The sequence below is a fragment of the Lissotriton helveticus genome, chromosome 12, assembly GCF_964261635.1.
Source record: "Lissotriton helveticus chromosome 12, aLisHel1.1, whole genome shotgun sequence".
NCBI classification, from domain to species: Eukaryota; Metazoa; Chordata; class Amphibia; order Caudata; family Salamandridae; genus Lissotriton; species Lissotriton helveticus.
The window spans coordinates 171,948,420-171,961,048 of record NC_136073.1 but is presented as its reverse complement, the minus strand read 5'-3'; the positions used below and the strand labels follow the sequence as shown (position 1 = coordinate 171,961,048).

General features: G+C 42.1%; 1 protein-coding gene across 1 annotated transcript in view; it reads left to right on the top strand.

Moving 5' to 3' along the window:
* Positions 1-12,629, top strand: part of LOC144799672 (polyunsaturated fatty acid lipoxygenase ALOX12-like) — a 219,430-nt gene that overhangs the window by 92,594 nt on the left and 114,207 nt on the right. The window contains exon 3 of the mRNA XM_078671144.1: positions 6,863-6,941. Coding sequence (XP_078527270.1) covers positions 6,863-6,941 — 79 coding nt within the window. The remainder of the gene's footprint in view (positions 1-6,862; positions 6,942-12,629) is intronic.

Below are 12,629 nucleotides of genomic sequence, written 5' to 3'. Positions count from 1 at the left end.
GTGACTTTACAACAGGGTTTCAGAAAATGGGACTATATTGGCTTCTCCACCCTAGACGACATGTGGGATGCAAACAGTATAGTATAGTTTGAGTACCTAAGGGCTGAATATGAAGTGGTGCATGCTCAAATATTCAATTACCTACAACTATGCCATACAATGACCGCACCTGATGAGAAAACCTAAGAGGACACACCCTAGAAAGAAGGCTGTTGGTAGGTCACGTGACCGCCAAGGCAATTTCTCTGACACATAATACCTTATTGAGAAACACACAGGGAGTACTAGATTAACTAAGGACACACTGGCAGGCGGATGATAAAGGGGAGCTAGATGACGACTGGAGGGAAGGGTAATCAACCCTTACTTCGCGGCTGCTAGTGCGCATACCATTACTTCGCAAGCGTTACTACACTTGCGATGTGACAGCGTGTACCATTAGTACGCAGTTGTTACATCACAAGCGTTGTAATGGTATGCGCTATCCACATCGTTGTTTGGTAGGTGCTTCCGTTTACAAACAACGACATGCAGATCTGACGTCTCTGGAAGCTGGAGAAGGGAGAGGTAAGTGTAGTTTTCTGGGGCGTGCAGGGGGTAGTATTTTAGGTTGTAGGGTTTTGTTTGAGTAGTGTATTTGAGTTTGGGATTGTGATGGATAGTGTTGTGGAGTAGGGACAGGACTAGGGGTCGGGGGAGGGATGTGCAGGGGGTAGTGTTTTAGGGTTATGGGTAGTGGCGGGGTGTTTGGTGTACAGTAGTGTTTCAGGGTTTAGGGTAGTGTTGGGGGGGCCGTGAAGTGTAATGTTAGAGGTTTAGGGTAGTGTAGTGGTGTTTGGGTAGTGTAGTATGCGAGGGTTTGGGTAGTGTTGAGACTTTATGGTGAATTAGGGTTTAGGGGTGTGGTGTTTGTGTAGTGTAGGGTAGTGTTTCAGGGTTTAGGGTAGTGTTTGGGGATCGTGAAGTGTAGTGTTCGAGTGCAGGGGGAAGGGGAAGGTCGTGTAGGGGCTAGTGTAGTGTGTTTGAGTAGTGTAGGGTAGTGTGTGAGGGTGAGATTTTAGTGCTATTTTTTTTATTAGCATATACCATTACAGGAAAAGAACGTAATAGCGCAATGTGTAGTAATAGAATGCGAAATAAAAGCATTTAAAGTACATTTATAACCATTTGCGTTATAATTGCATACGCAGTTAAAAAACTTGCGATGTAATTGTTTATGCCAAGTAAAAACATTGCACTAAAATCGTGCGAAGTAATGGTATGCGAAGAATCGACATGCATTCTCAGGGAAGCGTAGACATTTCTGAGAGAGGTAGCGATAAAGGCACGCTTTGACTGACCAAACTTAAAATACCACATAGAGTGTAGTACATTATGCTACTCCTCTATCCAATAGGTATGGCCAGAGATGACTCATGCTTGTGTGCCTGTGGCCAGAGGGGTTTCTTTATACATACTCTATCGGACTGCCCCAAAATTCAACCATAAATAGGCTTGAAGAAGCCACTGGCGCACAAATTGAAGGCTAGGCCCCATTAATGATACAAAGAATATAGAGACTCAGATATCACATAATTAAAGAAACTATTAATCTCAGCTTCCTACTGGCAAAAAAAGAAATTACTCAGAAATGAGGTAGCACTGTATTCACAAAAATGCGAGACTGGGAATGGGAAATTAACATTTACTATGCCAGGGAAAAATGGTGTATAATGGGAAGGGAGTGCTCCAAAAAGTTTGAGCGGATGGCCCACCAAAAGTTAGGGGAATGAAGAACGTGCAAACATGGGTGGGATCCGAGGACAAAAGGAACTGGGAAATTCATGCGTAGAAATTTCCCAAGGACTGTCAAGACGGAGCCAAAACATACAGACTTGATACCCAGAGAAAAGAAGAACCCCCCATGCAGGATCACATGTATATATATATTCTATACCTGTAAGGGGGGAGAGAGGAGGGTATAGAGGAACGTGCAGATATCAATGCAAATGTTATTCTGCTTGAAAAATGTGTAGGTTTTATTAAATTCAAATAAAAAACATTCAAAAAAATTGTCCATAGGTAATGTAAGCCTTCATTTAAATGACTCATGCTAAGACGAGATGTTTCCTTGCCTGCTGTGCACGTTTTTTTTAGGAGCCAAGCTGCAACAGAACACATTAATTAAAATATATTGCAATGTTTTAGTGTCTGTGTGAATGTTTATCTGCGAGTGTTCCTTGGAGTGCTGAATAATGAACCTCTGCACATGCATTAAGAGCAAACTGACCGACATGTATCATCCCACTACAAGGTATCTCTTGAAGGTCACGCAGTCGATACGTCCATTGTTGGATGGCTGGCAATGGGGCCAACACGGAGTTATCATGAAATATTCGATTGAGATTGGTTTTGTTCATGGGAACCGTAGGGAGTTCTTTACACTGAGGAGATTTTTATGATTTAATTATGCGATGCTGAGTTAGTCAGATGCAGATGCTCTTCTTAACGACAAAAACAAGACGCTTCTGCCCCTTGCCCGAAAGCATTATACTCCTGGGCAAATCCATTCTCGCTTACTTGACGTGATTCTGCCTTTGTGAGGCTTTACTTGCTGACACCTCCTGTCTGGCTTCCAGGGCCGGATGGGAAACGAAACCAGGCAGCCCTGGCAAACTGCTTGGCTGCCTCCCCCTGGAGGGGGTCGAAGGGGGTGCGGCCGAGCTGTTTGCTAAGGCCAGTTTCGGCTGATTTTGTTACAGGGAGCCGATATTGCCAGCCCTCGGTAACAAAAACGCCCCCCCCCCCCAGGGGCCAAAACCGCCCACCAGGGAAACGCCCTGGTGCCCGCTATGGCCAGTCCTGCCCTGTTGGCTTCTCTCACAAATTTCCCGAGTTGCCCTAGCTTAGCATATTCGGGAACTTCCTTTCATGAGAAACTGAATTTGCTTCATGCCAACTTTAAGCAATGTGTCTTTCTAGTTTCTAAATTTATTTTAATTATACTAACTAATACATTCATCTGTTGACTACTGAATTTTAACAATTAAATGATTTGGGGTTGTAATTTAAGTTAGTCTGCTAACAAACTTTCCTGGTTTGCAAATCTCCTACGGTCATCATTGTGGGGCTTAATGTGCTTCACTGCTCTTCATGTATTGTTGATTTGTTGAGTCACAGCCCAGTTCGCGGTTAAAGATCCATCCGCTCAAGTGCAGTTTGTACTTGAGTTTGCACCAAAGATCTGCAAGGTGTGAATCCCGCTGCAACACTGCACAAAATATAGAGGTATAAAAACTGTTATTTAATATCATGCCATGAAATATGGAAAACATTTCACAGGTCTACGTGAAATATGAGCTTCTTCATCATAATGACAGACACATACCACCCAGAACTGCTTTACCTTTGTGCATTTTTTAAATCTACACTTGTTTTATGAAAGGTAGACAAAACCTGAAAATTCTAGTTACACACAGTGCCCTTTGTTAGCTACACTTTGCAGAGAAAAGCTTCAACAATCTGTCCCTTCCATGGAATGTTTTTTTTCTAAAACTCTGTTCTCTTAACTGTTTAGTTATTTTTCAAGTCTTTTTTCCTACAGATAAAAATATATCTCAATTTGTATTTGTTAATATAGAATATACAAAAAACACATTTATTTGAAATGTTAACTAGTGGAGCAAAAAGTGTTTTTGCTGCTGACATGTGCCAGAGGGTGATCTTCCCAGTGCAGGTAAACATGTTTACCTTGGCCCGAGTGGGCAAAAGATTTTTTTTTAATGTTTGTATTATTCGCATATAAGAAATATTCCAATTTGCTCTGTGTGTGTAACAAGAAGCTACAATCTGTTTTACCTGTTACGTATGTCTCCTGGAACCGTGCACCGCTGCAGCGCCTGCCACCTGACCTAAAAACTGTTATGTTGGCTATGGAAATGTAGAAGCCTTTTTGCATATGAAAATATCCAGGCTTAATATAGGTTTGCATTAGTTAACATGTCTAGGCCTCACTTGGCTGCATTGTAAAAGAGTACATTTCTTTTTCTGTGAATAAGCCGTGCATGTTCATGTTTTCATTCTTACAGAAAATCATTTATATTCGGATGCAAGTTATGGTCTGTGGTTGTTATGCAAAGTAGCATTTTAATACAGTTCATTTACGTAATGTCATGCTATGAATTTGTTTGCTCATATTGTCCAAAAACATTTTTTTTAAGACATGCTATTTGGGAGAGAGACAGACTTAGCAGGGCAGATCATTTAGTTTCATTTTCTTTGTTTTTAAATGATTTATTTATGATTATTTATCATTAATGCTAATTCTCTTAATTAACTAATGTTGCTTTCTGTGAAGACCACTTTCGCTATTGAATAAATCTCTAAACAAGGTTAGAGTATCGAACCTTTAACGTATTAACAATTTGGCTAATGACTTGTATGTGAGAGCTCTCCTTCTCCCACAATCTGCCTCCACCCCCCCTCCCCCCCCCCAAATTAATCTGCAGCCTTCCTGCCCATGCTGTATCTGTGTTGTATGCCTGGGAAGCTTAGTAGAAAGAAACCTTCTTTTACAGACCTAAAATGGTTGGCATTGCTAATACTTGTACCTTTTTATGCCAGACTCAATTAGATTCCCTTAGAAGGGCGTTTGAGCTAAAATGGTGGCCAGAAAGATAATTGAGAAAAAACACAAGGCAATCTTCACCACTTCACTGACAGAAAAGAAAGTTTCAGAAGGAAAGCATTAAATGGCAAAGAAAAGTGCCAGAAGCTGAATAAAGCGAGTGAAGGCACTAATCCGTTCCATTGTGTGACCCGCAGTGTAAATGTAACAATTCTTTCTTTTCTTCACACACTGATTTTAATCTCATTGTATGCTGCTTGAGAATTGTATTAAACACAGCCTTAACTGGGTGTCAACATCTGCAGTTTTTACCACATGGCTTTTACCTCCTTTCCAGCAATATAGCTGTGTCATTTTTGTGTCAGTTCCATACAAGACGGTCTAGACTACTAGGTGGTTGTTCTTCCCCTTCTTATAAGACCTATTTAAAATTTGCCTCCCACTAACTTTTCTTTTTTACTCTTTTCTGCCTCAGACAATGGTGGAAGTTTGGTTTAAAGTTTTGCAGATCAATTAAAGCAACATTTGCTTGATGATTGGTTGCATATACCCAGAGTGGAAAAAACCTCAGCCATGTGCATCAAACACTAGTAGGGCTTAATTGGTGCTCGTGATTGCATGAGATGGGCACAGCCACATATGAACCGCAACTTATTGTTCATCATCGGACTTTAAACCACACAAAGAAAGACAAATGCAGAAAAGGGATAAAGAAGGAGGAAGAGAGAGAGAATTTGTTACAAAGAGACACATAGGGAAATAGAGCGTACGAGATTAAAAAGATAAGTGTAGGGGGTTGAAGAAAGAGGCATGAGGTAGAATCTAGGCTAGGTTTTCTTGCTCTTTGGCAGTCGGCGGCAAGCACTTAAGTAATACTTTGGGCCTAGGCCTATTCTCAAATCATTTGTAATTTCTGATCACTTCTCTGATATGTGGGATCCAACTACCATTACTAGATAAAGCAATACCAACTAGACTTAATATTTCATTTCCTCATTCACAAACTAGTATAATGTTCACTTTTATTAGCTGAGACCATAACAACTGAATAAGCCTTGCCTTTAAGCAAGTGATATTATTGTTAATTTTTTATGTATTAATTTGGATTTTTAAAAAAATATATTGTACCCTGAGACAGTTATGATATTGCGATCTTTGAAACTTGATGCTTTTTAACGAAGTGTTTAATATTGTAAGAATATTTACTGCCTAACATTGTCAGTCTGATGAGATGCTATAATGGAAGTCTTGAATAAGCCCTCAATTGATGATTTGATTTAGCTATAGTTGAACTTCCTTACTTTAGGGGATAGTACAGCCTGATCATTAATGACCGCATTTGAATGCACAAGAAACAAAATAAGTGGGTGAGAAAGCATCCCTATTTAATCCCCCATGTGCTCTAAATTTGCAAGTTGTTGATGTGCTTCTTCTACACTGGACCTTAGCTGGACTACTGTCCGTACAGTGCAAACTGAATATTTTTAGAACTCCCAGCTCCATCTCCAGAGTGGCAAGTGTGCACCAGAGTAGGGTCCTGGTAATGGAGCCAAAAGACTGGGACAGATCTAAAGATACTACTTAAAAGTGGCTTCCTTTCACGAGGAGACATTTCTCAATCCAGGTGTAGAGTGAAGAGTGTATGGAGAAAAAACTCACCCGCCACCCTACTGGAGGTTGGCTTGAGTATTATGACTTCAACAGAGTACTGGTGGAATGTGTTCCATGCACGGTTTGTAGTCGGGTGCTTTTAGTTGAAGTTGTGTTTGTGTTCCCATCAGTGTACCACATTTATCCACTTGATAGGGCTGGTCGGAGCAATTTCGGGATATTTGGAGGTTTTATTATTTTTAACACACTGCTGGTACCTCATTCTATGAGGTGGGTGTATGGTAAACTTGCACTGCTGCCTGTGTAGTAATTGTGCTAAGCATTTCAATTAGGTTAGCATTGCTGACTGCAAAATACCTCTTCTGTGTGTGAGAGAAGCTTACACTCCTACCTGTATTGTTTCTGTTGTGTATGTGATGGAAGCTTGCGCTGTTGCCTTAGCTGTGCCTGTTATATGTGTGAGGGACACTTTCTCTATTGAACATCTGCGAATAATCCTGATAGCAGCTCAGAAATTGTCTGCCCGTGTCAGAATGATCTTGCAGGGCCTGTGCCTGGCCATTTTCTTCAGACTGCTCTCACCCTCCCACCCCCCATCCAACAAACATGGATGTTGCTCATGCTTTTTCCTATTTTTTCATTCAGTGAAGAAAGTTGGCAGTGAGGCTACGGTGTTTGACGAGTACCGTGAAAAAGAACTATCTGAAAGACAGAAGATTTACAGGTGAGGAGGCAGCCTGTAATAATGGACACTGTGGGTGGGAAAATGATCTTCAGCTGTATCTATGGGTCCATGTAAGTACTTATAAAGTCTAAACCTAGCTAGAGAGAGAGTTGTGCAGCATTGAGGGGGTGGTGTGGCAGTAAATACAATGGAGTGTTGTGGTGTCTTTTATCTGCTGGTCAGAGATCGGGTTCCAGGTGGTTCTACGGATGATGAACACGGGCATCTAATGTACTTTCAAGAAGTGGGGCTTCCGTTCCTTTCTGAAGTAGAGGCTCAAAGGAGCAATGAGGATCTATTATGGGGTTTAAATCAAGGTCCTAAATGCATAGCATGAGCACGCTTGTTTTCCCTCCTCTTCCTCTTTTTTTTTTTTTTTTTGTATTTGTTTTTTATCATCAATTCTTCAAAAAAAGTACAATAAAACGAGAGTGGACTTTGGTTAGTTCCATTCATCCATTGGCTTTCATGTGTTTTTCATGGTTTGCCATTGCTTGGATGGGCTGTCCATCAAGGCTGTTGCATTTCGTGGATGGCTACACTGTCCCATTTGTGATACCATTAGGGTTTGTTGATGAGCAATCGGGTAATTCTTTTGTTAGACACCAAATCAAATTAATTGACTCATGAAAACATGTTGGATGTACCCTTTTTGTTGTACATTGAGCAAAGACGTGCAGGCAAGTAGACTTTTGTTTTATAAACCATTTTATTGGTTTTTCAACTGTAAACATCACAAGAAAACATGTAAAACATACAATCGCACCATTGTTCCACACACCTTGGCATGGCTGTCTGGCGATATGTGGTCCATCATGTGAGGAGATTAGCTGCCTAGTCCATAGTATGACATACATTTGTCTCATATCCTGGATCACTTTTGCAGGCAGTCTCTGGCGGTCTATATGGGCTTTTCCTAGTGTGCATACCAGTCCATTCCCCTCCGCCAAAGTAGGCGGTGAGACCGATCTCCATCTCCGAGCAATGTCTCATTTGGCCACCACCATTGCCAGCCCAATCCAGGATCGAGCCTCACGGCTATTCCCAACCTCGTCAAAAACCCTCAAGAGTGACTGTGTGTATGTGTGTGTGTAAGGGTGATGGGGGGTCTCCGTTATTCATGTTAATGTATGCCTAGGAGGGAGACCTCACTGCGATATGTGGGGTGAAACTTTCTTAATAATGCAATGAAAATGATGGCACTTTATCAGAATTTACTGGGCAATATTTTTCTGTGATTGCCTTTTAGGTTCATCACTCACAAAGCAAACTTAATTTTCCGACTCTTTTTTTCTCATCCTTCTACTTTGAGGGTACCCCAGTTCATTATTATATTTCTTCTAGATTAAGGAAATCTGGTAGCAGAGACATTCAATTATTATCACTCCGATTCACAGACAAAAAGTATGATCTACTGTATATTTATTTATTTAATGCGATTTTATAGACAGTGTTTGTTTGGTTTGCAACCTGACAGTGTCCAGCTAGCATTGTTGCCCTGCCTATCAGATATGCTTTTCTGCCACAGAGTGCAACGTGCTGAATGTTGCTGTCTTAAAGACATGCAGCAGGTCTCAAAGCTCTTATAATGCTAAGATGATGCGGTTATATATACTTTTTTCTTTGAGTATGAAAACTGTGCTTTGGTCAGTTTTCAGTGGGGCTTAGTGGGCACCTCCAAAATCATTAAAAGGGTTGTTCGCACACTTCAATATTACTGCATCTTTATAGATGCTGTTAGTAGCATCTGCCACACTGTTCAAACAAACTCCATCACTAAAGTCAAAATACACAGCTCAAGGTTTATAGCAACTTTAAAATAGTTTTTTAAAGCTTTTTTTTTTTTTTTTGCAAGATTCTCTTAAGTAAATCTTCTTCATATTAAGCACTAATTTCAATGACTTTCAGGACGTAAACCACTTTCTTCAACATGTACATAACCTAATCATTATATTTGATCTTTGTTGAAAATAAACAAAACTAACACTAAGAATAACTTTTCTTTGAGTGACCGAAGAATGTTCAAGTTTGACCTACAATGCCCACCTTGAATTTGTGTTGCCCTAAAAGACGTCAAACAAATGTCACCATTTCAATCCTGTGATAATATCCAGTAACCATAATAGAAATTCGGCTATGTATAAAAATGCTTACAAGTGGGTAGTTTTGTCCGTCTTGCACAGAGTTCATCTGCAGCTTCCTTAAACTCCAATACGCCACGGACTTAAGTAGCAGTCCAAATAAATTGCCATGTCAATTTTACCCAAAAGTTATAAAACCATTCAGCAGTCTTTTTTTTCTTTATGGCGACAAGAGATTTCTGTCTAAATTCAAGTACAACTTTTATGAACTTTGGACCTAATTCACAAAGGTAAACTTGCATTGTTGTATAAATTTACTACATTTTGGTATTTGCAAACTACGTGTGGAGTTTTGATTCCACACTCCCTATCCTTTTGTGTGCGGAGTTCTCTGCACAAGGGGACTCCGCAGTTGGGGTCGAGAACCCCGCCCACAAAAGTATAGTTTGTGAATACCAACAAGTAGTAAACTGGGTATAAGTTTACCTTTTGTGAATCAGGCCCTTTGTTTCATAGAGTTTAAATGGGAGTGTGTTGACCATTCTTCGCTTGATCAATGCAGTGTTATTCTCAGCGTTTCTTCTTTTTCAGCAGTGTTTGATTATATCAATTCAGACATTCCCCTGATGAAAAGGTGACTTTAGGTTTTGAAATGCTGCCTAACTTCTAGATATCCTTTAAAAACATAGAGAATGCCCGTCTCCACTCTGGGTACCCAATCCATATGGCCTAACCTACCTCTCGATGGATGGGCTGCCCGCTTGCTCTAGACACCGCTGCTATGGGTCTGGACAAAGCCATTCCCATAGCACTCAGCGATACACCTCACCCCAGGGGGGGGGGGGACAGCATTCCTCTTCATAGTAAAGCCAAGTGTTGTATTGTGTTGCACTGTACTGTATGATTTTCTTAGCGATTCATACCTATGACACACCTACAAAGCACTGTGATGCTCATTGTGTTCCCGGCTTCCCTTTCGTAATGTATTGGTGGAAGAATGTTGGATGCAGTGGCAGCCAATGCTGCACCTTTTTTGGGTAGCTTTTTCACCTTGTCCAGGTCCCCAGAGGTCTATAAAATCACTAAGTTCCACTTTAAAATTATCACCAAATAATATAAACTATTTTTGAAGTATTAGGGTAGAGACTACAGCAGCTCGAGACATGAATGTGTCTCTAGTCCGAGGGGTCAACACACCATCCTGGTGCAGGTATCAGAATGAGTTGCAACTGAAAGCAGGGACCAACAGGCATGTGGGCAGTCTGTGCTGGACGACAGAACACGGTTATCAATACAAAGGACCAGCTGGGCCTGGCCTCTCTCAGTGCTTAAACTAAATAGGGGTTAGTGTGAAGGAGACCTTTGAAATTGGGGTTCCTCCCAGACTTTTTACATCTGGACCCAGGGGCCTATTTGTAGAACACACACAGAGGGTTGGTAAGGGTGGGTCCTCATTTTCATACAGCAGGCCCTGGGTGGAGTTTGGAAGTTCTGAACCCCGAGGCAGGGATCCTGTCATCTTGAAAAAGGCTTCTGGGTTAGTTTGTAGGCAGGCAAACAAACCTTTACAAAGTGGGATGACAGTGCAATTCTGTTATAATTGGCTCAAAATTGTTACTAGTGACTAGTTAGTGTGCATGGTATAAATGGTACCCACCAGAAGATCATTGGAATACCAGTGGACCTGGTGAATACTCAGAAAAAAGAAGTTCCTAAAGGGAGAATGACTTAGTTGTGACATATTCTTCACAAGTTCTCATGGTATTGAAGTTCTTTCCAATAGTCAGTTGGCTGGCCTCCTGTTTGCCTCTGGGACACAAAAGTCTGAACAAGAGCTTCAACCTGTGTGCAAAATTCCACTGCCAAGTTGGGAGTTGACTGCTCCGGATGCCTGGCTGGAGAGAGTTCTGGACCCGTGTAGTCTTGCCCGGAAGCCTGGGAGCTATGGAAGGCATCCGGGATAGTTTTCCAGCATATGCAAGAAAGTGGAATTTAGTCCCTTTATAGAACTGTAGGAGACCTGACAAGGGTAGAAAGGCTCACCAAAAAAGAAGTGAGCCCAATTGCAACTACAACCAACCTCCTCCCCACAGTGAACTCTGAAAGGGCACCCAGGAACCGAATGTGTATCGCAGAGCTGCATTGACTTGTCCGGGATGCGAAGTGCTATGCAAAATGATGCTGTCCAGTACAATACAATACAACACCAGGCTTCACTGTGACGAGGAATTCCGCTCCCACTTGGGAGATAAGGGGCTCAGTCAATGTTATGGGAATTGCGATGTCCAGGGCCGCTGCAGGGGTGTCTGCTGCAAGTGGGAATCTTATTCTTTAATGGTCCCCACATCCATGGAGAGGTAGGTAAGGCCATGTGGTGTGGGTACCCTGAGCTGATGCACGTGCTGGTTGCTCATAAAGGACATAGCAAACTCAGACTTTCTGTCAACAGTGCCCCAAATATAGGGGTAGGCACCCAGTGTTCTACTGGTTTTGGCATTTAGAGGGTGGGGTGCAAATAGGAGCACATGACCGCGGAAGAGGAAGCAACGAGGCCTGCAGGGTAAGGGGGACAAAGGAGTCTTTTAGCAGGGTCTCACTGTTGAGAAGGGTTAGAGGCTTATTGGCGCAATCTAATAACTGTGACACACTAATACCCGTAGGAGTTTTGAGGTTAGTTTCTGGATCCCTTAGAGGTGACAAATTGAGGTGAGCTGACTAGAGGGTTTGACATCTGCAAAGGAGTGCCGTAGATTGTGATCCGAGAGTGGTCCATGACACTGGGGTTGTGGAGGTCCTGGCTGGCATGCTGTAATTTACACCTTAGGATCACCGGTTAATTTGTCCGCCCGGGAACACGGCATAAAAAAGCGATGGTTCAACTCAGTAGGGAATGAGATGTTGAGCAGTGGCAACAGCCGTGCACAAAGAAAGTGTTTGTGCGTAGATGATGCTGAGCGGACGCCTAGGTAGCTCAACACTTTGCCTCCCGCTTGCAGCAACTGGTGGCCACTTGCAGGTCTGGGGACCTTCGTGTGGGCCACTGGAGTGAGGTGATCTCCTGATCCCCCAACTGGGGCTGGGCTCATGTGTTTCAGATTTACAGCAGGTCAGCATCTGGATGCAGTCCCTCCAGCAACCTAAATTGGTGAACCTAAAGGCAAAGGGTGTCTCAAAGGAAACATTGAGGAATGCATAGGGTGAAAGCTCCTTCTACAGCAGTGGAGAAAGGAGGGGGTAATATGCTCTTGGGAAAGGAGTAGGGGCAAGGTCAAAAGCAAGGAGGTAGGACCCTATCAGACATGCAGTGGATGCTAATTCCGGTACAAGGCGAGGCCCTGGAAAGATGATCAATAAATATTTTTAAAAAAATCTAAACCCTTAACAGGAAGCTTTTATTAGTTGTCTCTGTTTGCAAAGAAACCCCACACATTCCTTGCATATGCATCACTGGGCAAACGACTTTATTTTAGCTGTAGTACCTCTGAATATTCTAGTCACTGTTTCAACATTATGATTTATGACACCCTGTGGCTAAAAGGATGGTTGGTACACACAGGCGTTAAGAAGTTTCCAGAGCAAACTCAACTTCTTTAGTTGTAAAGAAGGT